The 25,813-nt window shown below is 59.6% G+C and overlaps 2 protein-coding genes across 3 annotated transcripts; one reads left to right on the top strand and one right to left on the bottom strand.

Annotated features, from left to right (window-relative positions):
* The first annotated feature begins 365 nt into the window (after positions 1-365).
* On the top strand, positions 366-20,294 carry CUL9 (cullin 9). Its single transcript, XM_053460115.1, has 40 exons — positions 366-948; positions 2,017-2,171; positions 2,373-2,876; positions 3,098-3,233; positions 3,399-3,589; positions 4,416-4,788; positions 4,868-5,042; positions 5,233-5,440; positions 6,550-6,740; positions 6,889-7,112; positions 7,747-7,984; positions 8,068-8,173; positions 8,290-8,517; positions 8,755-8,845; positions 9,021-9,192; positions 9,303-9,408; positions 9,740-9,835; positions 9,910-10,085; positions 10,467-10,600; positions 11,266-11,451; positions 11,785-11,885; positions 11,962-12,144; positions 12,518-12,675; positions 12,865-13,072; positions 13,176-13,353; positions 13,570-13,715; positions 13,850-13,961; positions 14,140-14,339; positions 15,459-15,715; positions 15,796-16,150; positions 16,391-16,531; positions 16,974-17,138; positions 17,227-17,390; positions 17,478-17,571; positions 18,695-18,769; positions 18,850-18,960; positions 19,055-19,172; positions 19,477-19,610; positions 19,689-19,771; positions 19,939-20,294. The coding sequence occupies exons 1-40, from the start codon at positions 369-371 to the stop codon at positions 20,141-20,143; spliced, it is 7,458 nt and encodes a 2,485-aa protein (XP_053316090.1). The 5' UTR covers positions 366-368; the 3' UTR covers positions 20,144-20,294.
* A 2,823-nt stretch (positions 20,295-23,117) lies between these two features.
* On the bottom strand, positions 23,118-25,061 carry DNPH1 (2'-deoxynucleoside 5'-phosphate N-hydrolase 1). 2 transcript variants are annotated; one of them, XM_053459134.1, is made up of 4 exons: positions 24,740-25,061; positions 24,398-24,469; positions 23,772-23,882; positions 23,118-23,304 (listed from the first exon to the last, which is right to left on the bottom strand). In XM_053459134.1, exons 1-4 carry the CDS (start codon positions 25,029-25,031, stop codon positions 23,183-23,185), a joined length of 597 nt encoding a protein of 198 aa, XP_053315109.1. In that variant the 5' UTR covers positions 25,032-25,061; the 3' UTR covers positions 23,118-23,182. The 2 variants fall into 2 exon arrangements, with proteins under 2 accessions (XP_053315109.1, XP_053315110.1); XM_053459135.1 differs by lacking the exon at positions 23,772-23,882.
* Between the last annotated feature and the right edge of the window lie 752 nt (positions 25,062-25,813).

Raw genomic sequence — 25,813 nt, 5'->3', positions numbered from 1 at the left:
CGTGCCGGGTCCCCGCTCTCGCCGTTTGCGTGCCGGGTCCCCGTTCTCTCTCTCTCTCTCTCTCTCTCGCTGTTTGTTTGCCCGGTCCCCGTTGTCCCTGCTCTTGCTCTCTCTGTTTGCGTGCCGGGTCCCCGCTCTCTCGCTCTCGCTGTTTGTGTGCCGGGTCCCCGTTCTCTCTCTCTCTCTCTCTCTCTCTCGCTGTTTGTTTGCCCGGTCCCCGTTGTCCCTGCTCTTGCTCTCTCTGTTTGCGTGCCGGGTCCCCGCTCTCTCGCTCTCGCTGTTTGTGTGCCGGGTCCCCGTTCTCTCTCTCTCTCTCTCTCTCTCTCTCTCTCATATGCCGTCTCCATGCCCTTTCCGCAGGCTCCGTCATGTTGGTGGGAGAGCGCAGGAATGGGAACCTCGTGGTCCAGTTGGGTCCCAAGCTGCAGGCTCAGCCCGAGGAGCTGCTGCGCCAGCGCCGGAGCCCGGAAGGACTCTCTGAATACCTGATCCGATGGGCCGTTCAGAACCTGGAGGAGGGAGCGGGAACCAGCGGGGCCGCCTTGGTGACCGAGAACAAAACCCCCAATATCCTGATGTGGATGTCGGCGGAGGAGGTATACGCCAACTGCCCCACTCTGTTGGGGAAGCGTAAGCCGGAGGGGTCCGGGGTACCGGAAGAGAAGGCGTCCGGGGCGCCGGATGACGAGGCTCTGCGAGAAATGAGAGAAGATGTGAGGATGCTGGTCCAGAGAGCGGCCAGACAGATGTCCCAGAGCAGCGGCCCCGACGCCTCCATCCTCAACACCATCCATGTGCTCAGTGCTTACGCCAGCATAGGCTCCTTAGCCGGGGTGTTTAAGGAGACGGGGGCCCTGGACCTGCTGATGAAGATGCTCTGCAACCAGGAGAAACAGATCCGCAAGAACGCCGGCAAGATGCTCCGCGCCCTGGCCTCGCACGATGCAGGTGAGAACCGGGGGGGGGTGTCATGTGTCATGTGACACACGTGAGAGACGTTATGTTATTCTCCTTAATCTTTATTTAATAATCAGACTTATACAAGATCATTATTCCACATATAAGGGGAAATTCTCCCCCATTTCCCATGATCCCTCAGTGGAGACTGTATCAGAATCCTCCCGCCAGCCCGCGCAGGAAGTTGGAAGCTGCTTCCTGTTCTCTCCCCGCGCAGGAAGTTGGAAGCTGCTTCCTGTTCTCTCCCCGCGCAGGAAGTTGGAAGCCGCTTCCTGTTCTCTCCCAGTGCCAGCCCACGCAGGAAGTTGGAAGCCGGTTCTCTCCCCGCGTTGATTTAGCGGACGTCGCGTGAGCCTCTAGCGATAGAGATTGTTTCCGGCCGCGCAGGTCCGTCCGTAACGCTATTATCACAGATATCTCAGGGCGACGGGGCAGCGATTTATACCCCGTGACGGGGCAGCGAGATGGCGGCTCCTAGATACAGCATGATGGGGGTAACGGAGGTTATTTTTATTAATATATGGTAAATAGGAGATAATATGGCCAGGCCTGGCGTGTTTCTGTAGTGAGATGGGGGTCACCCTTTAGCCGTGGATTGTTCTTGTTGTGGGGGGGGGCGTTGCTGCCCCCGGAATGCGGCGTTAAGCCGGTGAGTAACAGCCGTGTGATCCGTGTTTGCAGTCGGGTTAAATCACGCGTTTCGGTGGCTGGCGGATCCGCGCTTAGACCTCGGTTTCCCGTTCCGTGGAATCTGTGCAGTAATCGCTGGGTCTGAAGACGATGGAAAGTCTGTCCAACTGGGAGAGGCTATATAAACGGATGCACTGAGTCACTGTATCTCCGGGACAGCTGGCACGTTCACCTAACCCAACGCTGTTAGTCACTTCTGCTGGGATATTTGTCCTGGCGTATTCTGCATGTAACGGCCGACAGAACGTCTCGCTGCGGCCGGCAGGTTCTCCCGTTCTGTGGGGGAAAGTCGGCCCACGTCTCGCCACATGATAATCGGCCCCCGTCTCGTCCCCGTCTCGCAATGATCTCCCCCCTTTCCCCCCCCAGGAAGTCGCGCCCACGTCTTGCTGTCCCTCAGTCAGCAGGACGGGATCGAGCAGCACATGGATTTTGAATCGCGTTACACTTTGCTGCAGCTCTTTGCTGAGACCACGAGCTCCGAGGAGCACTGCATCTCCTTCGATGGGATCCACCTTCCTCAGGTGAGTCTGAGGATTCAGGGCGGCCGGAGGAAGCTGCTGTAAGTCTTTCCTGGATTTATTACTAGTTCCTGCCCCGTCTTGTGACAAACTTTACCGTATTATTATTATGTTATGTTTTTTTGATCTTTTTGGGGCGTGTTGTGGCGATTTTGGCTTTCCCCGTGCCAGCTCCAGCCACCTGACGTTATTATTTCCCGGCAGATTCCCGGCAAGCAGCTCTTCTCTCTGGTGAAACGTTACTTGTGCGTCACGTCTCTTCTGGACCAGCTGAGCAGCGAGCGCCCGGAGCACGGCGAGAAGAGCCGCCTCCAGCGCCAGTTTGATTTTAGTATGGCGGTGGGCAGCTTGATCTGTGAGCTGGTGCGGGTCATGGGCTGGGTCAGCGACCACGCTGCCGACGGCGCCCTTCCCAGGGAGAATCACCAGCCGCGGGTTCTCCGCTCAATCTTCCAGCCGAAGGCCCCGGCCTGCGCCGGACTCCAAATAGCCGTGACGGCTCAGCGGCGCCCCTCGCCTCCCAAGAGGAAGCCAGCGAAGGAGTTCATGACGCTGTCTGACTTCCCGACCCGAAACGCCTACGTCGATTACATCCAGGAAGCCTTAAAGCCGGGTATGACTGTGAGGATGCTGGAGGATTACGAAGAGGCCATCACTGGAGATGAAGGAGTCTTCCGACAGAGCAACAACGGGACGCCACCTGTTCAGGTGAGTCAAAAATCTGACCGAGTTATTGGAAACCCGGCGTGCGTTATTAATGGCGCTGATCTAACAGGCTGTGGCTCCGTGTCTGGTGGTCTCCGTGCCGCCGTCGTTCGGTTTTGCCGTCGTTCGGTTTTGCCGGGACGTGCTACTGGAGAGGGAGAGGCTGTCTCGGTTCATATAAAGGGCATTTGCTTTGCTAGTTACGTCGTCCTGCTCTGTTTTAGGTGCTGTGGAGATCCACGGGCCGCACCTACTGGGTACACTGGCACATGCTGGAGATTGTTAGCTCTGGAAGCAAGACGGAAGAAGACGGTCAGGAGAAGGCCTCAAGTCTTACCGAAAACCTGAAGCTTTCTCCAGGTCGGTGCCTCGCCTGTCTTCCAGTTTCTTTTTTTATTTTATTCTTTTTTTTAGATCTTTCCTTCTACTAAAAGGTCACCTGACCGTGTCCGCGTGGAAGTTACAACTCCATAATCTTGTTGATCCCCCCCCCCCAAATTAACACCAGTGTTTTTCCCCCCGCAGTGGTCCAGTTGTTACACCCTAAACACTCTTGTGGCCTGTACGCGCTCCCCTACTTGGCCGGAAGTACTTATGAGGAGTCGGGGGCTCTCAGACAAGATGAATGGTGGGAGCTTCTCTTCTTTATCAGAAGACTGGATGCCCCGGAGCAGCAGGAAGCTTATGACATCATCAGACAGAGCCAGGAGGAAGAGGTGCGTGAGGTCATTGGAGAGAGGAGCCCAGGGAATTGGGTCTCGTGGGGAAACGTCACGATCCGATTCGGCTGGGGAACAAAACTGTTTGAGAGGTCAGAGAGTCTTCAAAAGCTACAGCTTTATTTAGGAAGAGTAACCGGACGAGTTCGCTCTCGCTTCGGGTACCGCTACGAGTGATCTGCAAGGGGAGGATTTCTTTTTTGGAGCGGTTGCGGACGTGGTTGACACCCCAGAATGTTTAAATAAAAATGGTGGTTGGTCTATGGAAACAAGGGGAATGGACTAGTTTGTTGCCCAGTTTAACATGATCAAGTGTAAAATCACGCATTTGGGACACAAAAATACAAAATACGGGCTTAAAACAGACTTTGCTGACCGCTAAATGAGAACAGCGAGGCTGGGGGCTACAATTATAAATCATTTAAAGGCGAGGGGGCTGTTTAGTGAAGCAGTGGGCGACCCCAGTGGCCCTTACTAACAAAACATACCAAGAAAGGCTTAGAAACCTTTAATAACGTGCCTAGGGAAAGGGGGACAGGAAAGAGAGAGTCAAATACATGAAGGGGTTAAATAAAGTGTTTTTAGTAAGGAGGGGTTCTGGATATCCCTGGACGCTCTTGCTAAACATTTTGCATGCGCGGGGGGTGGAGTATCCGTTTTTAGAACATGAATAAATGGCGGGTCTCTGGCTTCCTGCCGATTATCTGGCGGTGGCTTCTTTCTTTCAGTAGAGGTTATTGGCTTTATAAAGCAGGGGCTGGGTGTAGAAAGGGCCCCGGCGTATTAGAATAAGCGCATAAAACCACCTTTTGCTGTCCTGCAGCTGACGGGTCTGGATGAGCCGGTTCTGATGCAGATCTCGGTGTCCGTGGACGTGGCCCGGAAGGTTCTGGCGTTCCTTGCGGACCGGTGCCACGGATGTGCTCTGAGCGACCTGCAAAACTCACGCGTCTTCTCAAAGTACCTTCTCGGTGCGAAGGCCGGCGAGGCGCGAAGCCCGAACCCCGAGTCGTCCTTCCACGAGAACGCCGTACAGGGGGGATTCCTGTCTAAGAAGCCAAAGAAAGAAGAAACCCAGAAAATAGAGAAGATAGGAGCCCACCCTAATCCCGAACTGTCCGACCTTCAGCTCCTCAACAACCTGCTCTCCCTCGAGGGTCTGCAGCCCACAGAGCTTGCCATCGAAAAGAGCAAAGGTGAGGCGCAGCGTGGCCAGAAGCGTCCTGAAGCCGGCCGTGGGGGTTCCCTGACTCTCGTGGTGTTCATGTTCCGCAGGCTTCACCACCTTCAAGGGCCACTCGAGTGTCATTACCCTGGAGATGCTGCTGGAGATGCTGGAGAAAGCAAAAAGGAGCGTCTGCGGAGCGGAAGCCCTCGGCTCCATCATCCAGGTCCTAGAGCAGCAGGCCGGAGAGGAGGCGCACGGGGTGAAAGCGGAGGGTCGCGCCAGGTACTCGGGGAGAGGCGCGTTATGTTTGTGTCTCCATCATGAGTGACTTCATGCTGTCTCTGTGGGGGGAGCCGCTCCGCGCCGGGCCCCCGGGTCTCGCGTTATTCTACGAAGTGAAATGCTCTGCGGGGGAATGTTAACCCGTTGTGTACCGCGCTGTGCAATTTGTGATTTGTGTTCATCTATTTAGAGAGAAGATCGTGAAGATGCTGGTGGAGTTCCTCACCAACCATGTGAAGGAGAAGCAGCTGGTGGCCACCGGTCTGCAGCTGACTTATGTCCTGATGTCCAAATACGACTGGCGGGTCCTGTTTGCCACAGAAGGTGGAGTGCGTGCCGTGCTGGGGTGCATGCAGGAGCACCACTCGTCAGCCGCGATACAACACGCCGGCCTGGCTGTGAGTGGCGCCACAGCAGCGCATGCCACTGGCGGGGTATATAGGTGGAGCTGTGGGGTGTATGGAGCTGGCGGGGTATATAGGTGGAGCTGTGGGGTGTATGGAGCTGGCGGGGTATATAGGTGGAGCTGTGGGGTGTATGGAGCTGGCGGGGTATATAGGTGGAGCTGTGGGGTGTATGAAGCTGGCGGGGTACATAGGTGGAGCTGTGGGGGGTATGGAGCTGGCGGGGTATATAGGTGGAGCTGTGGGGTGTATGAAGCTGGCGGGGGATATAGGTGGAGCTGTGGGGTGTATGAAGCTGGCGGGGTATATAGGTGGAGCTGTGGGGTGTATGGAGCTGGCGGGGTATATAGGTGGAGCTGTGGGGTGTATGGAGCTGGCGGGGTATATAGGTGGAGCTGCGGGGTGTATGGAGCTGGCAGGGTATATAGGTGGAGCTGTGGGGTGTATGGAGCTGGCGGGGTATATAGGTGGAGCTGTGGGGTGTATGGAGCTGGCGGGGTATATAGGTGGAGCTGTGGGGTGTATGAAGCTGGCGGGGTATATAGGTGGAGCTGTGGGGTGTATGAAGCTGGCGGGGTATATAGGTGGAGCTGTGGGGTGTATGAAGCTGGCGGGGTATATAGGTGGAGCTGCGGGGTGTATGGAGCTGGCGGGGTATATAGGTGGAGCTGTGGGGTGTATGAAGCTGGCGGGGTATATAGGTGGAGCTGTGGGGTGTATGGAGCTGGCGGGGTATATAGGTGGAGCTGTGGGGTGTATGGAGCTGGCGGGGTATATAGGTGGAGCTGTGGGGTGTATGGAGCTGGCGGGGCATATAGGTGGAGCTGTGGGGTGTATGGAGCTGGCGGGGTATATAGGTGGAGCTGTGGGGTGTATGGAGCTGGCGGGGTATATAGGTGGAGCTGCGGGGTGTATGGAGCTGGCGGGGTATATAGGTGGAGCTGGTGGGGTGTGTGGAGCTGGCGGGGTATATAGGAGGTGGCGGGGTATATAGGTGGAGCTGGTGGGGTGTGTGGAGCTGGCGGGGTATATAGGAGGTGGCGGGGTGCTTGGGGCCGGTACCGGGTTTGCTAGGTGCTGATGTCACGGCTGCCGCCTTCCAGGTCCTGAAGGTGCTGACCGGCGTGGGGAGCTGCGAGCTGCGGGGGAGCTCCCGCCGTTACGCGCTCAATCCTTCCGACGTCCAGGTGATCAAAGAGATTTTCTCCAGCATCGGCTCGGCTGCCAGCGGCGGCTCCACCAACCTCCTGAGGGCGATTCCTGGGGCCATCGGCAAGCTGCTGGCCACTCCGGAGTGAGTAACGAGAGCCCCATCTCCGCCATGATGTACCCCAAACCCTTACTGGGTGTTATCTGCCCCGGGGGCCGCGGTCACGTGCCCTCTCTGCGGCTGGCGTTGTGCCGGTCTCGTTGGTGACCCGGGGGTCCTGTCTGCTCCTCAGGTGTTTCTCCGCCGTGTATAACTGGCTCCTGGTGGTCCGCATGCTGATTGATAACCACACCGGTTTGGAGGAGCAGCTGTCCGGCTGTGCCTTACCCTCGGCCCTGCAGAGCTTCATCGACGACTCCGGCAACTCCGTGCACGGCCGGCTGGACCTGTTCGCGCAGAAACAACTCGCCGAGCTCCTGAAGAGCGGGCAGGAGAAGACCGACCCCGACGGCACAGGTGGGAGCTCTGCGCGGCGCTCTCATCCGGGACCCAACGCGGGGGGGGGGGCTTGGGATCTCGGTGGGATGGCGGTGTCGGGGTGTCCTGCGTCCGGCCGGATCGCGTGGCTGAGTATTGCGCATGCGCCGCTGGTAAACGTGACTCGGCCTCGTGAAATATTGTCCATGCTGCGCTCCTCAAAATCATAAGGATGCCCCCCAAAAGGGCAGCTCACCGGGTGACGCGGGGATCGGAAAATATTAAAACCGGATTTTTGGGGAGGGGGGGATTATTTCATAGATTTACTCATTAAAAGCAGGAAGTGATGCGAAAAATCAGGAAGGTTTATTACGAACGGGGGAGGGATAAAGAGTTTAGTGAGCCGACGGGGGGGGGGGGGGGGGGGGTGGTTTGTCCGGTTTATTTCATTACAAACCTGCATTTTCACCCCGGTATTTTACCCGATATTGTCCCAAACGTAGCTCCGTAACGTGGCCGGCCCGCTTTGGGCTACTTGTGTGCACGTTGGATACGGGGAAACTCTAACCCTACTGCTTCGACCCTCTACTGCACTCTTCGTGGTATCTTTTACACTCAAGGAGGAGTGCAGGAGAGGGACACTCCATGCTCACTCGCTGTGGCTTTATTCCAGGTGACACTCGCACTCAGGAGGTGCAGGAGATGGATTTACCGGCCTTACTCTCCTCTCTGAAGGACTCTCGGGCGTGCAGAGAGCTTCTCCCGTCGCTGGAGCGCTGTCTATGTAACGATGTCTCGTCCATGCGCTGCGATGTCTCTCGGCTCCTCACCGACGGCGACTTCTTCCTGCTGCTGCTTTCCAGCCTGGAGCAGCTGAAGACGGACCGGCGGCTGCAGCTCTGTCTCTACCGGTGAGCGCTCTGCGTGGTTGGGCTGTAATGGATGTCTCGGCGAGGGGCTGTCTCGTGACCAACGCTCCGCTGTCTCTTCCCAGGATCCTGAACAAAGCTCTGGATTTTTACCAAGAGGACGGTCTCCCCTGGCACCGGAGCATCGAGCCCTCGCTCAACTCTCTGGGGAGCAACTGCGCCGACCAAGAGGTGAGTGGAGGGGGCAACGCAGGGACCGCCGGGGGTGGTTACAGGAAGGCTTGGCGGGGGTAACGCCAGAGACTGGCTGACCCGCGGTCTCTTCTCGCCCGTCTGTCCCATCGCAGCTCCTCCAAGAGATCGTCTCCTTCCTTCACCGCTTGGCCTCCACCAACAAGGACTTCGCCGTCGTCATGTGCCGTCTCTGCGCCAAGGAGACCCTCGGCAAAGTGCTGGAGAAGCAGAACTCGGGCCTCCTGCAGGCGTCGGAGCTGCGAGAGCTGCTGGCCGACTGCGAGAAATACGCCAGCCTCTACCAGAAGATGGCCACGAGCATCCTCGCCGGGTGCATCCAGGTGAGCCGCCTGCTCGCGAGGGCCACGACAAGGGCGACAGCCGTAAACACAGACCGAGTGGCCCCCGGGGTCCCGGCGAGGGGCAGAGAACACAAGCTGCAACCTCTGCGATGCTGCGCATGGGGGTGTGCGGTACGGGGGGTGTTAAGCCGCGGGGTATGGGGGGCAATCCCTTTGTACAGCATTACTGAATATATAACACAATGCATGATGATCTGCTGGGGGTTTTCCCGTCAGATGGTTCTGGGGCAGATAGAGGAGCACCGACGCAGCCGGCAGCAGATTAACATCCCGTTCTTCGATGTGTTTCTGCGGAACCTCTGCCAAGGTGAGTGAAATCCGCCTCCGTCTTTTATTTCCCCCTCGCTGGTGTGTGCCCCCCCCCGTCACTGGTGTATACCCCCCGTCACTGGTGTATACCCCCGAAGTTGCCCTCCTCACCACGGCGCCCGTTTGTCGCTCCCTCGCTCCCTCCTCACCCCGGCGCCCGTTTGTCGCTCCAGGCTCCAGCGTGGAACTGAAGGAAGACAAATGCTGGGAGAAAATCGAGGTGTCGTCCAACCCGTACCGGGCCGGCAAACTGACGGACGGGAACCCCAAATCCTACTGGGAGTCCAGCGGAAGTACCGGCTCCCATTACATCAACATCTACATGCACCGGGGGGTAGTTATCAGGTGCGCCGGGGCAGCTCCAGCTCTCCTCGCGCTCTTGGCATCTGGTGAGGAGATCGGTAGAGGGTCTCGTTGGTGTGACAGAGGTAATTGTCACTTTTTCCTCCCCGCAGGCAGCTGTTTGTCATCGTGGCCAGTGAGGACACCAGTTACATGCCGGCTCGGATAGTCGTGACGGGAGGGGAGAATCCGTCCGGCATTAACACGGAGCTCAATGCGGTGATTTAGGTTTTTTTTTTGTGTGTTTTTTTGCCCCCCTCTGGGGCAGTAAAAAGCATTAGCCGTGTGGCTGTTGTGTTATCTGGTTCGTCCGGTTACCTGTCCGCCGTGGAGCTTTCCGGTGCCGCCAGCTAGTCCTGGGGTAACTGAGCCGCTGTCCGGTTCCGTGTCCGGTTCCGTGTCCGGGCTGAGATCAGGACACCGGTTCTGGATCCTTGAGGCTGGAGTCGGGCTGGTTAGAGGCCGGGGGTATTTTACCCTCGCCGGTGTTGTTCTCGGGGGGTAGTTTGTTGGGCTCGCAGGGTAATAACGTGGCCGCTGTGTGTTACAGGTGAACATCCCCAGCACGGCCGGCCGAGTCCTGCTCCTGGAGAACCTCAGCCGCTTCTGGCCCATCGTTCAGATCCGGATCAAGCGCTGCCAGCAGGTCAGTCTCTGGCCCGTAGGGAACGTCACATAAGTCTCCTTGTGGGTGACGAGCCGTAAACGCTTGCTTTACAGGGCGGTATCGACACGCGCGTGCGCGGCCTGGAGATCCTGGGGCCGAAGCCCACGTTCTGGCCGGTGTTTAAGGAGCAGCTCTGCCGGAGGACGTTCCTCTTCTACACGAGCCGCGCTCACAGCTGGGGCCAGGAGATCCGCGACAAACGCGACTCTTTACTGCAGCTCTTCAGCAGGTGAGCGGGCGGGATCTGCAACGCGCACGCTCATTGGGTTGCGGTTGGCCTGCGCGCTGTTGCCTGCGTTGCGGTTGGCCTGCGCGCTGTTGCCTGCGTTGCGGTTGGCCGGCGCGCTGTTGCCTGCGTTGCGGTTGGCCGGCGCGCTGTTGCCTGCGTTGCGGTTGGCCGGCGCGCTGTTGCCTGCGTTGCGGTTGGCCGGCGCGCTGTTGCCTGCGTTGCGGTTGGCCGGCGCGCTGTTGCCTGCGTTGCGGTTGGCCGGCGCGCTGTTGCCTGCGTTGCGGTTGGCCGGCGCGCTGTTGCCTGCGTTGCGGTTGGCCGGCGCGCTGTGGGCTGTACGGAGACCCTCTGTTGGTGTTATCGGGGGTCTTGTCGTTACAGGTTGAATCGGGCCCTGGCGCACGAGCAGGAGTTCGCTGAACGTTTCTTGCCGGATGAGGAGGCGGCTCAGGCTCTGGGACGCACCTGCTGGGAAGCACTAATTGCCCCGTTAGTGCAGAGCATAACTACCCCAGGTATCTGCCGAAAATCAGACCGGTCGCCGGATTCTCGTTAGTCGCCCCTCACACCTGCAGATATAAACGCGATCCCAGATCCTGCAACAGATCCTGAGGCCCCTGGTTGGTCGGGTTACCCCTGGTGGTGATAGTCTGCCCCCTGGTGGTCGTGTTACCCCTGGTGCTGATAGTCTGCCCCCTGGTGGTTGTTACCCCAGGCGCTGATAGTCTGCCCCCTGGTGGTTGTTACCCCAGGCGCTGATAGTCTGCCCCCTGGTGGTCGCGTTACCCCTGGTGCTGATTGTCTGCCCCCTGGTGGTCGTGTTACCCCGGGTGGTGATTGTCTGCCCCCTGGTGGTCGTGTTACCCCGGGTGGTGATAGTCTGCCCCCTGGTGGTCGTGTTACCCCGGGCGGTGATAGTCTGCCCCCTGGTGGTCGCGTTACCCCGGGCGGTGATAGTCTGCCCCCTGGTGGTCGCGTTACCCCAGGTGGTGATAGTCTGCCCCCTGGTGGTCGTGTTACCCCGTGTGCTGATAGTCTGTCCCCTGGTGGTCACGTTACCCCTGGTGCTGATAGTCTACCCCCTGGTGGTCGTGTTACCCCGGGTGCTGATAGTCTGCCCCCTGGTGGTTGTTACCCCAGGTGGTGATATTTTTCAGCCCCTTTACCCCTCTCGTTTCAGACGCGGGCGGATTGAGTCCCCTCGGATGGCTCCTCACCCGGTACCTGGAGAACGGGCGCCTTTCCTGCCGTCCGAAGAGCCGTGTGTCTGTGTTTAACTCGCGCGTGCGCAGACTGACGCATCTGCTGGTCCACGTGGACACCGTCCTCCCCGAAACCGATGCCCTGAAGCCCCTGAGCAAAGCCAGTGAGTGTGAGAGCGGGAATGTCCAGCTGGTGGCCCCTTGGGGCCCGTGAGGAATACGTGGGTTTTTATGTCTGGATCCGTGCCTGTGAGCTCTATATCCCCCGTCTGAGGGGCAGTAAGGGGCCGAGCCCGGTGCGTCTGAGGGGCAGTAAGGGGCCGAGCCCGGTACGTCTGAGTGATGTGATGTGAGTCCGTAGATGGCCCCCCATGTGATAATGTTCTCAGTGGAGGGTCTAATGGAGCCGGGGGGGGGGGTTGTAGCTGTGGGGCTGTTGCCCGGGGCAGGTTAGTCGCTGGGACAGCAGCCTCTCCAGGGTTCTCTCCTCTCCCCAGATGTGAAGCGTCGGGACTCGGTTTCAGCGAAGGACCCCGGCCCCGGCGTCAGCAGTCTGGCGGGAATCGCTCAGTGCTGGCAGGGAGTGGTGCAGAAGCAGGTAAGTTGCGGGGCAGATCTGGGGGGTATCCCGGGGTATCTGCCCCTCCTGTGTTTGACGCCATTGCCTGTTTCAGGTGCACCGGTTTCTGGAGGCGTCGTGGAGCGACGAGGATCTCGTTCCCCGTTTCTGCTCCGTGTACCGGGGTCTCGGGGAGGCCATGGAGGAGCTCTTCGGGCAGCAGACTCAGTTCCTCTTCGCTCTGCGCCAAGGATTCTGCGAGGGGCTCCTGCAGCTCAGCTTCCTGACCGCGCTGCATGTGAGCCCGCATGCCCTGTCCGGGGGGCCGACCCCTCCGTCCCGTGTGCCCTGTCCGGGGGAGCCCACCCCTCATCCTGTGTGCCTCTGTCCGGAGTGCCCCTTGGGAGGGCTGTGTGCCCTGTCCGTTGTGATACTCGGGAGGGCTGACCCCCTGTCATATGTACCCCTTTGGCGCCGGGTTCTGTGTGCTGCCCCGTGTCGTTGATGGCGGCGCCGGGTTCTGTGTGCTGACCCGTGTCGTTGATGGCGGCGCCGGGTTCTGTGTGCTGACCCGTGTCGTTGATGGCGGCGCCGGGTTCTGTGTGCTGCCCCGTGTCGTTGATGGCGGCGCTGGGTTCTGTGTGCTGACCCGTGTCGTCGTCCCGTTGCAGGTGACGGAGCAGTTTGCCCGGTACATCGATCGCAGGATACTGGAGATCCGCTCTGACTCCTCGGACTCGCGGCCGGCGAAGCAGCTGCAGCGGTTCCTGGAGTTTGTTCTCTTTCTGTCGGATTTGGAGCTCGCAAACTCGTTTGAGCATTTCTACAGGTGAGTGAGCAATGCTGCGCGGAGCGTGCACTCACCCGAAACTGCCTGCCCCCAGGTCCCCATCTCCCATGATGCTTTGCAGACCCCCCCTCGGTCCCCGTCTCCCATGATGCTTTGCAGACCCCCCTCGGTCCCCGTCTCCCATGACGCGTTGCAGGTCCCCATCTCCCATGATGCTTTGCGTTGCAGGCACTACCTGGCCGACCGGCTGCTCTCTCTCGGCCCCTGCTGGCTGGAGGACTCGGTGGTCGAACACATCGGGATCTGCTTCCCGAACCGATTCCCGCAGCAGATGCTGAAAAACCTGCAGGAGGCGAAGGATCTGCAGAGAGACCAACATCTGTACAGCCTGCAGGAGCTCGACATCGGCCTCCTGTCCGAGGAAGAGGAGGATGAGGTGAGGAGGGGGGGGCAGGTGAGTGACACTGCGGGGAGATGAGCCAAAACTCCTCAATATCGTCTGGTTCTCGGCGGCTGCATGTCTGGTGTCTGTCGCGCAGGTTATGGAGGAGCCGTCTGGAAGCGGGGAGGACGAGGAGGATGCGCCCGTGCAGATCTCCGTCCTGTCTCCGCGCTGCTGGGCCGTGTCCTCCCTCTGCTACATGGACGACCCGAGCAGACATTTCCCAGAATCCCTCGGTGCTTCCCTGCAGCGATTCACCGACTTCTACACAAAAAGTACGGACTGGCTGCCCCCGCGCACGCGCTGCGCGTCTGTCCGGTCTCACGCGCCGGACCACGCGGGAAGCTAATGCGCTGTAGGAACGTCCATGAGATATAATCTGCTTCCCCGTGTCTGTGGTGGGTTAGTAAATTGCCCCTTTATTAGCGTGCGGTGCGCGCGGCGGGGGCTCTGCGCGCGGATAAAGCCTTTGTTTTGGGGTCTTGCTGCAGGTCAGTCTCTTCCGGGCTCCGACGTTTCTCCGTGGCGCCGGCTGCAGTGGACGTGGCTGGGAAATGCCGAGCTGCAGTATGGCGACCGGACCCTCCGCGTGTCCACCCTGCAGATGTTCATCTTGCTTCTGTTTAACCAGCGGGAGGTGAGGCCGCCCGGGCAGGGGGTGGTAATCCAGCGCTGTGTATCTGGGGGGCTGTCCGGGGGGCTTGCGGTTGTTTCCCGCTGTGTGAAGCAGGTTGTGGCTCCGGCTTCCATCCCCGTTTGTTGACTTTCCAGGAAGTTTCTGAGGAGTCGATTCTTCAGTCCACGGATCTCTCCCCAGCTCTCCTGAGCCACGCGCTGACGCCGCTGACTGCCAGAGGCAGCATCCTGACCCGCAACGAGGCAGGTACGTGGCGGCCCTGTTGGGTAATAGACCCTGTGGCACCGGGTTATGGACGCCTTGCGGGAATCCATCTGCCGGTGAGAGAGAGAGTATATGGCGGCTCGCTTGGGTTCTTTGACCTCCTGTACCGGCCTCCATCACCTTCCCCGCACGCCGTTGACTCTTCTCCCATCCCCCATAGGGCGTTTGTGTTTGAATGACGAGGGGCAGATAGAGGGCCGCCCCGGAAAGGCGTTCCAGCTGCTGCCCCAGCAGGTCTATCTGAACGTTGAAGAGGACGAAGGACGCTCGATGGAGAAGAAGAGAAATATCATCTTCTGCCTCATCACCCAAATCATGAAGGAGGAGAAGGAGCTTCACATCGACAACTTGGTGTTCCGGGTAAGTGGCGAGGACCCAATCAAACCGCAGCTCGGGGGCCGATCCGGCTTGGCTCGGGGATGTGGGTCCTTGGGTTGGTGGCGCCCGCTGTCCCCTCGAAGGCTGCAGTCGTGCAGAGAACTTCTCGACGGCGTGGGTCTGTGTCCAAGGTGCTCTGTGTATGATATGGGAGGGCGGCCTCCTCTGAGCGGCTCCCCCGCGCCGGGCGGCCTCCTCTGAGCGGCTCCCCCGCGCCGGGCGGCCTCCTCTGAGCGGCTCCCCCGCGCCGGGCGGCCTCCTCTGAGCGGCTCCCTCGGGCCGGGGCGGCCTCCTCTGAGCGGCTGCGTGCCGGGGCAGTCTCCTCTGAGCGGCTCCCCCGCGCCGGCCTCCTCTGAGCGGCTCCCTCGGGCCGGGGCGGCCTCCTCTGAGCGGCTCCCTCGGGCCGGGGCGGCCTCCTCTGAGCGGCTCCCTCGGGCCGGGGCGGCCTCCTCTGAGCGGCTCCCTCGGGCCGGGGCGGCCTCCTCTGAGCGGCTCCCTCGGGCCGGGGCGGCCTCCTCTGAGCGGCTGCGTGCCGGGGCAGTCTCCTCTGAGCGGCTCCCCCGCGCCGGCCTCCTCTGAGCGGCTCCCTCGGGCCGGGGCAGTCTCCTCTGAGCGGCTGCGTGCCGGGGCAGTCTCCTCTGAGCGGCTGCGTGCCGGGGCAGTCTCCTCTGAGCGGCTGCGTGCCGGGGCAGTCTCCTCTGAGCGGCTGCGTGCCGGGGCAGTCTCCTCTGAGCGGCTGCGTGCCGGGGCAGTCTCCTCTGAGCGGCTCCCCCGCGCCGGCCTCCTCTGAGCGGCTCCCTCGGGCCGGGCGGCCTCCTCTGAGCGGCTCCCCCGCGCCGGGCGGCCTCCTCTGAGCGGCTCCCCCGCGCCGGGCGGCCTCCTCTGAGCGGCTCCCCCGCGCCGGGCGGCCTCCTCTGAGCGGCTCCCCCGCGCCGGGCGGCCTCCTCTGAGCGGCTCCCTCGGGCCGGGGCGGCCTCCTCTGAGCGGCTCCCCCGCGCCGGCCTCCTCTGAGCGGCTCCCTCGGGCCGGGCGGCCTCCTCTGAGCGGCTCCCCCGCGCCGGGCGGCCTCCTCTGAGCGGCTCCGTCTTCTCTCTCCGCCAGGTAATCGATGCTTGTCAGATACTGGAGCCGAGGAAAAGCCTCCGCTTCCTGAACTTCGGCTGCAGCACCACGGACGTCCTGTCCTGCATCATGCATCTCATCAGCCAGGGTTACGTGCGGCGCAGCGAGGATCGGCCCCACGTGCTGGAGTATCTCTCCAAGGTCCCCTCCACTCCCCACAAGAGCAAAGCCCACATCAGCTTCCATGGCTCCAGCCACAAGAAGCGGGACGCGGGGGCCAAGGTGTCCCCCAGCAGGTACCGGGAGAGTCATTCATTCTGATGGAACTAATGTGAAGGTCGTTCTGTGTGTCACGCGTGTCTTTGCTGTGTTCCAGCTCAGAAGAAGGCACGGAGCAGGGGCTTCTGGAGATGGTTCTGCTCCCCATGGGCCGCACCTTGAGCCAGGAAGAGGTGTGGACCCTGATGTCCCAGATGGTCAACCAAGTGTCTGAAACCGTGAGTGTGAGCCCAGACGTGGCCCAGCACCTTCTCATCCATTGCAAGTGGAACGTGGACCTTCTGATTCAGAGATACACGGAGGAAGCGGAGTCTTTGCTCATTGCCTCGGGGTTACAAGTGCCGGAGTCCCAGCCCCCCGAGACCTCCCAGCCCACCTGCCCTGTGTGCATGAGCCCCCTGACCCCGGACGACAGCCCTCCAACCCTGTCCTGCCGCCACTTCTGCTGTAAGGTGCGTGTCGGGTACCGATTCGGGGCAAAACACGAATCCTCTTTCCACGCATCGTGGGGAGTAACGTTCCGTATGAAAGCCACGTCGTGGTTACATCCGTGTCCCCCCGCCTGCAGGCTTATTCGGCCCTGTTTGGTGGCAGAAGGTGGAGGGGCATTTTGTGGGGTATTTTCCATGGGCGCCTGGAGATCTGTCCAATCTGCCCCATCTTTAATACTGAGATCTGCCATCTTCCCCCAGAACTGCTGGAAGGAGTATCTGAGCACCCGGATCGAGCAGAACCTGGTGCTGAACTGCACCTGTCCCACCACCGACTGCCTGGCGCAGCCCACCACGGACTTCATCCGCAACATCATATCCTCCGCGGAGGTCATGGACAAGGTAAAGCCCCGCGGGGGCCTGTCCAGGGGCTATCAGAGGTCTGTTCTGCCCCTCGGGGTCATGGGGAAGAAATAGAGATTTTGGTATCCATTCCGGGTTAAAGTTCACCTCTCGGGGGTTCGCTCTCTCTGAAGGCGACGTATTCTTTATACCCCGCCCCAGGGCAGTCTGTATTTCCTGTTATTGGGCTATTGTGCAAATGCCAGGGCAGCAGCGAAATGAAGAAAGCTTTTCCTATCATGTGTAACAGCCTCCCAGCAGAGGTGGTAGAGTGTAATACAGTGAGGGGGTTTAAACATGCATGGGATAGACATATAGACGAGACCAAAGAGACCCCTTCTGTGTTTTTTGCCCTTTATCCGGCCCCTGGCCTGTAAGCGCCACCGAGGGGCCGAGGTTTTTTGGGGGGCCCGTCTGACCGCGACTCTCTTGGCTCTTGCAGTACGAGAAGTCTCTGCTCCGAGGATTCGTGGAAAGCTGCTCCAACCTGACGTGGTGCACCAACCCGCAGGGCTGCGACCGCGTGCTGTGTAAGGAGGGCCTGGGGAGCGGGGCTGCCTGCGCCAAATGCTCCTGGCTTTCCTGCTTCGACTGCAGCTTCCCGGAGGTGAGCGGCCCCCGGGCGTGTGTCCCGCGGCCCCCGGGCGTGTGTCCCGCGGCCCCCGGGCGTGTGTTAAGGGTTCTCTCTGTCGCAGGCTCATTACCCGGCCAGCTGCAGCCACGTGTCCCAGTGGATGGACGATGGAGGTTTCTACGAAGGGATGACGGCCGAGGCTCAGAGCAAACACCTCACCAAACTCATATCCAAGCACTGCCCGAGCTGCCGGGCCCCGATCGAGAAGAACGAGGGCTGTCTGCAGTAAGCGGGGGGGGATTCTTCCGCCATATCGGGGGGCTCTGCGGCTCTGCCGGTTTAGCGTTAACGGCCGTTCCCCTCTTCTTCCAGCATGACGTGTGCCAAATGTAACCACGGATTCTGCTGGCGATGCCTCAAACCCTGGAAACCAACCCACAAAGACTACTACAACTGCTCTGCCATGGTAAGGCATGTCCCCGGCACCGCCAGGACTGGGAGGGCTGCAGTGAATGTGTGACGCCTCTGGGACTGGCTGCAGTGAGTGTGTGACGCCTCTGGGACTGGCTGCAGTGAGTGTGTGACGCCTCTGGGACTGGCTGCAGTGAGTGTGTGACGCCTCTGGCACTGGCTGGAGTGAGTGTGTGACGCCTCTGGGACTGGCTGGAATGAGTGTGTGATGCCTCTGGGACTGGCTGGAATGAGTGTGTGATGCCTCTGGGACTGGCTGGAGTGAGTGTGTGACGAGTCTGCGACTGGCTGGAGTGAGTGTGTGACGCCTCTGGGACTGGCTGCAGTGAGTGCGTGACACCTCTGGGACTGGCTGGAATGAGTGTGTGATGCCTCTGGGACTGGCTGGAGTGAGTGTGTGACGCCTCTGGGACTGGCTGGAGTGAGTGTGTGACGCCTCCGGGACTGGCTGGAGTGAGTGTGTGACGCCTCTGGGACTGGCTGGAGTGAGTGTGTGACGCCTCTGGGACTGGCTGCAGTGAGTGCGTGACGCCTCTGGGACTGGCTGCAGTGAGTGCGTGACGCCTCTGGGACTGGCTGCAGTGAGTGCGTGACGCCTCTGGGACTGGCTGCAGTGAGTGCGTGACACCTCTGGGACTGGCTGCAGTGAGTGCGTGACACCTCTGGGACTGGCTGCAGTGAGTGCGTGACGCCTCTGGGACTGGCTGCAGTGAGTGCGTGACGCCTCTGGGACTGGCTGGAGTGAGTGTGTGACGCCTCTGGGACTGGCTGGAGTGAGTGTGTGACGCCTCTGGGACTGGCTGGAGTGAGTGTGTGACGCCTCTGGGACTGGCTGGAGTGAGTGTGTGACGAGTATGGGACTGGCTGGAGTGAGTGTGTGACGCCTCTGGGACTGGCTGGAGTGAGTGTGTGACGAGTCTGGGACTGGCTGAAGTGAGTGTGTGACGCCTCTGGGACTGGCTGCAGTGAGTGTGTGACGCCTCTGGGACTGGCTGCAGTGAGTGTGTGACGCCTCTGGGACAGGCTGCAGTGAGTGTGTGACGCCTCTGGGAATGGCAGGGCTGGGGTTACTCTGTGACACCTCTAGGACAGGTTTGTGTGTGTTTGTGTTCCCCCAGGTCAGTAAAGCAGCGCGTCAGGAGAAGAGGTTCCAGGATTATAATGATAAATGTACATTCCAGCACCACGCCAAGGTACCGCACACGCTTACTACACGCGTCACTGTGCGCACCCTGCCACCAGCTTCAGCTTTATCTTTTTTTGCCGCCCCTAGGACTTTGCGGTGTCTCTACGCAATCGCTTGTGTGTCCTCGATGAGGAGGTCCCGCTGCGCTCGCTCACCCTCCTGGTCACAGCCTGCCGGGTGCTGGAGCTGAGCCGCAAGGTGAGCGTTCGCCCCCCCCAATACCCCCTCCCCATGTGTGCCCCCCCCGTCGCCACGGTAACTGCCCGTGTGTTGAATGGTGTTTGTCGCGCAGGTTCTGGCGTATTCCTGCGTGTACAGTTACTACAATCAGGACTCTGAGCGGCTCGACGTTCTGGAGTCGCAGACGGAGAACCTCGAGCTTCACGTCAGCGCGTTGCAGATTCTGCTGGGTGAGCATCGGGCTGGGGGGTCCGGGGCCCACGCTCTGGCCGAGCGGACAGCTTGGGGGGGTCTGGGGGCCAGGCTCTGTCTCACCGGAGAGCTTGGGGGGGGGGTCTGGGGGTTGACACACGGCGGTCTGAAGCCCTGTAAGATCAGCCCACGATGGAGGCTGGGGTCCGGAGTATCACGGGGGGCATTTCCTGACTCATGAGACTCGGTTTTCGCCGTCTCTGGCCCGTGTGGGGGTCTCGCTCGCGTGTGGGGGGCTGTTTGTCTCTCGCTCCGCTCATCGCCTGTCCGCCGTTCCCGCAGAGAACAGTCTCTTGGAGAGCGAGGACCTGGCGTCCGGCGCGCGGCTCTTCGCCGGCAGGAAGTACAGCAGCGGCCTGGAGCTGGTGAGAAGAGTCCAGGAGAGACTCCAAGGGATCCTGCAGCACTCCACTCAGGTGAGTAACAGAAGAACTCAGTGGCCCCTAAGGACTGGGGGAGCCGAGTCATTCTGATCATGAATGTTTTATTTCTAGGATTTCCGCATCGGGTTCCTCTCGCAGCCGGAGCTGAAAGAAATGAAGCTGTCCAATGTGCCCTCTGGAGGGGCCGCCTTAGAGTAAGAGCTCTGTACCCTGCTGCCCTAATCGCGGCCCAGCTTGCCCATCCCGCAGCTGATCGCAGCCCAGTTCGCTAGCTGATTGCCCCCCCCCGCGCACAGCTGATCGCTTGAGCCTGTGTTGTAACGTTGGTGATCCTCTTCATTGCCGTTCCATCTCCCCGCAGCGCTGCGGACGGCGCCTCGGATTCGGGAGACACAGCCGGGGAGCAGGAAGATGATGATGATGATGACGATGAGTACGTCCCTCAGTGGCACGAGGAGTTCGATGAGGATCTCGACGAAGACGACTTTTCCTACGATGAAGACGACGAATCGGAAAACCTCGAACCCGATTCATTTATCTTCGACGACGATGATGCCTACGAGTGACCCCGGCCAGGTCTCCGGCCCCTGCGGGGGGCTCATCGGCTTACGTCACTCCACGTCCTCCTTCCTTCAAATAATTCCGAGCCTCTCCTCAAACTTCCTGCACATTCTTGCACCCCTCGGGGGGCAATTAAACTGCTGCTTTTCACAGTAATCACCCTTTAACCCCCTCTAAGGACCTGTTCTCCCAGGTTGACCCCTTTAACCCTTCCTCTTGCCCCTTTGCTCTTTGCCTCCTTTCCTGCTAGCCCTTTGCTCTTTGCCCCCTTCCTGTTAACCCTTTGCTCTCTAACACGTATGTTGTCTTGCGGAGGCCAAACTTCTTTCCCTCGGCCGGGGCTGTTTACACCTCTCCATTCCCGGGACTTTTGGCCCCAGAGTGCCTCGCCCGTCGGTCCTTTGTCACCGGTTCGTGCAGCGCCCCCGGCACTACCGGAGTTAATTACCGATAATTTGTTTATCTGGAGAATATATGCGTTTATATTTATAATTAGAATTATTTTTATTACAATGAACCCGTTTCGTTTCGTTGTGATTCTCCAGTGGAATGCGTTATGTGGGGGTCACGCCAGAGGGACCCGCGCTAGGTTTGTGAGCGAGTGGGGGGCTGCCACGTCTGCGGCCCCTACCGGAAGCTTCTTTATGAATGATTAAAGTTGCACGTAAGACGTTATGTGGCCGAATGCTTTCTTCCAGCCGGCGCGACGCCCTGTGATATGCCGACAGTGGTAGCGTGTGCTGCGCAGGTGCGGGTGTGCGGGGTCTATATGATTGGCTGTTTGGATCCCCGTGCCTCCAACTGCAACTCCCATCACGCTGTAACCAACACAACAATCTTAAGCAAGAAAACATGCGAGAGAAATAACTGCTCGTTAATCTGTGATGTCATGAGACCTTCCGGCCTTCTGGTGACATCGCCAAGTCCAGACCTCCTTTATTCGGCCGTGTGCTGGGAATGGGGCCGTGCTACGGGGGGCTTCTCGTCTGCCCTGGGGAGGGTATCGGATTACCGGGGGCTTCTCTGCCCTGGGGAGGGTATCGTGCTATGGGGGGCTTCTCGTCTGCCCTGGGGAGGGTATCGGATTACCGGGGGCTTCTCTGCCCTGGGGAGGGTATCGGATTACGGGGGGCCTCTCGTCTGCCCTGGGGATCATGCTATAGGGGGCTTCTCCTCTGCCCGGGGGATCATGCTACGGGGGGCTTCTCTATACTGAGGACGGCGCCATGTAGCGGGTACATCCCTACGCAGACTGGAACAGATTGAGACAGGAATGTCGCTTAATGTAGTGCGAGACCCCCAGCCGCCCCCTGATATCCGGAGTAATCACCCAAACAGAAGGCGTTATTCACCATCTTCCATTATAAGCCTCGGCGTGCAGCCGGGAATCCTGGGCCGAAACACCACGAGCCCGCTGCTAGCCACCATCCTAAACCAGGCGCTCATCCTCTAGCCCCCTGAAACCTCTTACCCCTAGTTACTGCTGCAAGAGAGCTACTACTCCCTAAGATTGTAAGCTCATGCGCAGGGCCCTCGAGACCACCATCCCTGCCAGGAACTTTGTATAAAGCACCATAAGGGTAGATTGTAAGCTCACGGGCCGGGTTTGCACCTGATGCGTCTGTGTGTATTAATGTGCAATCGTGATGTTAACCGCCCCATTTATATTGGACAGCGCTGCATAAATAAAAGGGAATAATAAAAAAAATAACGGTCTAAAACCATAAAATGAGGACAGGCAGGGGGGGCAGGAGACGAGGACGGGCGTCAACCACCGGCGGCCGGGGCAGGAGACGAGGACGGGCGTCAACCACCGGCGGCCGGGGCAGGAGACGAGGACGGGCGTCAACCACCGGTGGCCGGGGCAGGAGACGAGGACGGGCGTCAACCACCGGCGGCCGGGGCAGAAGACGAGGACGGGCGTCAACCACCGGCGGCCGGGGCAGGAGACGAGGACGGGTTTCGGCGGTGGGCTTTTTATTTCTCGTTTATTCCGATTCTCGCTTAGCCGCACATCAAGCGGTTTGGACAGGAGATTCCCGCAGCGCAACGTCTCACTTGGACGCATCGGTCTTCTAGCTCGTGGACGTGCGCAGGAGACCCGGCATCAGAGGAAGCTCCTGCTCTCACTAGGACATCTCCGATAAAATAAAACAGCCGTCCCACCATGGAGCGAGGGATTTCCCAAAAAGCAGGACAAGACACCCACAACAAATCCCACCGCAGTCCAGCTCATCGTACCCCGTTTCCCGTAGTGAAGTCTGACCTGGTCAGACCTCGCGGACAAAGGAACCAATCCAGCGTCTCCCTGCCAGGGCTCCCTCCGCTCGGTGAAGCTGTGGCCGGTCTCCCCAGAGCCAGAATTTTTGGGGGCTCATATGATCTGAACCCAGGCTGATGCCCCCCATGGTCTTCTACGTCTATCCGTCGGAGGAGACGACACATTCTTCTCTCAAGTCAAGTCCATCGCTGCTGAGGCTACAGGAGAAAAGGAGCAACTTCTTCCCTCTGACCACACTAACCAGCCCCATCCGGCCCTGACCGCACTCACCTGCCCCATCGGACCCTGACCGCACTCACCAGGCCCTGACCACACTCACCAGCCTCGACCGCACTCACCAGCCCCGACCGGCTGCATCCTCCTCATTTTCCTGGAGTTCCGGAGGGCGCCCAGCCCCGGGAGCCACCAGCCGGCCTCCAAATTACAAAAAAGGTTTATCATTGGGGTCTCTTCAGTGAAGGAGAGTTCTGTTTCTTCTACATCATGAAGGCCTAACCCCAGTCAACTACTGCTGCAGGAGGACCCCGTATAATGTATAAATCAGTGAGATTGGGGTAGGTTTCCCTGTGGAAGACCCTGAACACCTGCCTGATGGATCTGGACCCCAAGGTGGTCGGGAGGGGTTCTTCCAGCAGCGAAGGCAGGACCCTCTACCCCCCCCCCCCTTTATAGCCACATAAAAATCCAGTCACAACGCAAACAGCACAAAACCCCTTTATTAATTTCTGCCCGCTGGGGGTCCGTCGGCAGCCGCTGCACGCGGTCACAAGGAGGGGAACGTAACTCTAAAATACTCAGACAAGATTCCCTCGATCTCATCCGGCTCGTAATCTCTGACCATAACGGAGCGGCCATTATCTGCTCCTCGGATCATCGCGGAAAGGACTGGAATAAAAAAAACAAAGCGATTCTGTAACTCCGGTCTCCCGGGGCAAGCGGAGACAACCGATACACTACCCTTCGGTGGGACGGGCGCGGCGAAAGGTACGATACCCGGGGGTTAAATCAGAAAGCTGGAGTTTACTGGGTGTGGGAAGACCAAGCGGCTCTTACTGGGGCGAGGTCACTGGGGCAGCAGCGGCTCTTACTGGGGCAGCAGCGGCTCCTCCTTATTAAGTTGTGTACGGCGCTCAAAGGGTGCGCTCCGGATACTTTTGGGGGTGACTGAGGATAAAATGGGATTTAGCAGCGAGTCAGGAGACCGCGTTTCCCGCCGTAAGCAGAGCCGGTCCCGGGACCTTTTAAACGCTCCCGGAAAGACGCTTTAAAGGCAGGTGGATTCCACATGTTCACCGCCCTTCATGGCCTGCCGGGGGTAGGGATGGACGCCGGCCCCCGCCGACCGCACTCACCTCTCCCGCAGGACGGTCTGAAGAGACACAGGATCTTCTTGTTCATGTCCACGGCCCGACCCAGCTCATATCCCACCCCGAGAGACGGCTGGGACACCTCGGCCACCACCACTGCAGGGGAGACACAACGAGACCCCGTCACGCAGAGGGAACCGCGCGGGGACACGGCGAGACCCCCGTCACGCAGAGGGAATCGCGCGGGGACACGACGAGACCCCCGTCACGCAGAGGGAATCGCGCGGGGACACGACCCCCGTCACGCAGAGGGAACTGCGCGGAGACGCGACGAGACCCCCGTCACGCAGAGGGAATCGCGCGGGGACACGACGAGACCCCCGTCACGCAGAGGGAATCGCGCGGGGACACGACCCCCGTCACGCAGAGGGAACTGCGCGGAGACGCGACGAGACCCCCGTCACGCAGAGGGAATCGCGCGGGGACACGACGAGACCCCCGTCACGCCCAGGGAGCCGCGCGGGTACACGACGAGACCCCCGTCACGCAGAGGGAACCGCGCAGGGGCACGACGAGACCCCCGTCACGCAGAGGGAACCGCGCGGGGACACGACCCCCGTCACGCAGAGGGAACCGCGTGGAGACTCAACACGCGGCTGAGCGACACTCACCATCCGCCTCCCTCAGCCACGCCACGTCACGGTCATGGATGAACCGGTCCCCGCGCTCACCGGCTTCCTCCCCTAAACAAGAAGGACCAATATTAACCCTTTCCGCCTCAAAACACATGTCCTCGTTAACCCTTTCCAACAGCACCGCATGGGGCTACGATACCAGGGGGGACTTATTAGCAATCGGTAATGTCATTAATCAGGGGTACAGGGGGGTAATAATGTTATTAATTAGGGATATTTGGGGTATTAACTTTCTCAGTCAGGGCTGTTGGGAGTATTCGTGTCACCAATAAGGGTTATTTTTGGGGTGATATTGACGCTACTGCCGGTGCCCCGTACCGCTGGCGATGTGCTCGGTTAGTACCCGGCCATATTCCCGCAGCAGAGCGATGATCCGTCCGTACAGCTCCCGGTCCCCTCCCCCGCCCCGGATGCTGCCGCAGAAATAGACCCGCAACGCCGCCATTTTGGGATTGGCAACTTCGTGACCGGGGCTTTTGGCGGGAAAATGCCGCTCCCGGCACGCTCTGCTGCTTTTTGCAGAAGGACCGAAACTCCCAGCAAGTTCAGCCGGCACCAAGCCTCTTTCCAGCAGCTGGACTACTCCTAGAACCCTCAGCCAGCAGGGCATGATAAGAATTGCATTCCCACAATTCCTAAATGTACACTTCTACCCCACATGGCGCCGGGCCAGTAAATTCCGGCTCCTCAGCCCCTGTCCCCAGGTCTCACATGTAAAGTGCTGCCCCCTGCAGGGTGTGGGGTAACAGACTGACTCTCAGGTTATTCTGCCCGCGACCTGCAGGGGGCAGTAACGAGCCAAAAGGGTATATGTCTCCTGGGGGCAGATAAAGCTGAGGCTTTTGGACTGGACCGGGGAGCAAATTCCTGCGTACCCCACCTTCCTGGAACTCACGGCCGATGGAGTCACCCCGTGTAATGCCCCGGCGGCACAGGATCTGCCCGGCGTGTGGTAATAAATGTACCGGCTGTCTCTGGTGAATACCCCGGTCACACCTGATCCAAGTGCAAACGCTTCTCCCAAAAATAAACATATACCCCCCCCCCCAAGGACAAGTGTTACCCCGCGAGGACGGCGAATGTACGGATATCACCCAAATCCGGCCCGTATCCGGCCCCGCGGGGCGTCTCAGTCTCTATTCCCCGTATCTCGCTCCGGGACACATTGTGTAATTGCTGTATAGCGTTAGTGTTGTGTTACATTGTATAATTGCTGTGCTGTATAGTGTTAGTGTGGTGACATATTGTATAATTGCTGTGTAGTATATGATTTATGTTGTGTTGTATACATGTTGTGCTATATTGTATGTTGTGTAGTATATGATGTATGTTGTGGAATTACTGTGTAATATATGATTTATTTTGTTTTATGTGTTGTATAATTGTTGTGTA

This window comes from Spea bombifrons, chromosome 3 (assembly GCF_027358695.1).
Source record: "Spea bombifrons isolate aSpeBom1 chromosome 3, aSpeBom1.2.pri, whole genome shotgun sequence".
Lineage (NCBI taxonomy): Eukaryota > Metazoa > Chordata > Amphibia > Anura > Pelobatidae > Spea > Spea bombifrons.
This window is presented reverse-complemented; position numbering and strand designations above follow the sequence as displayed.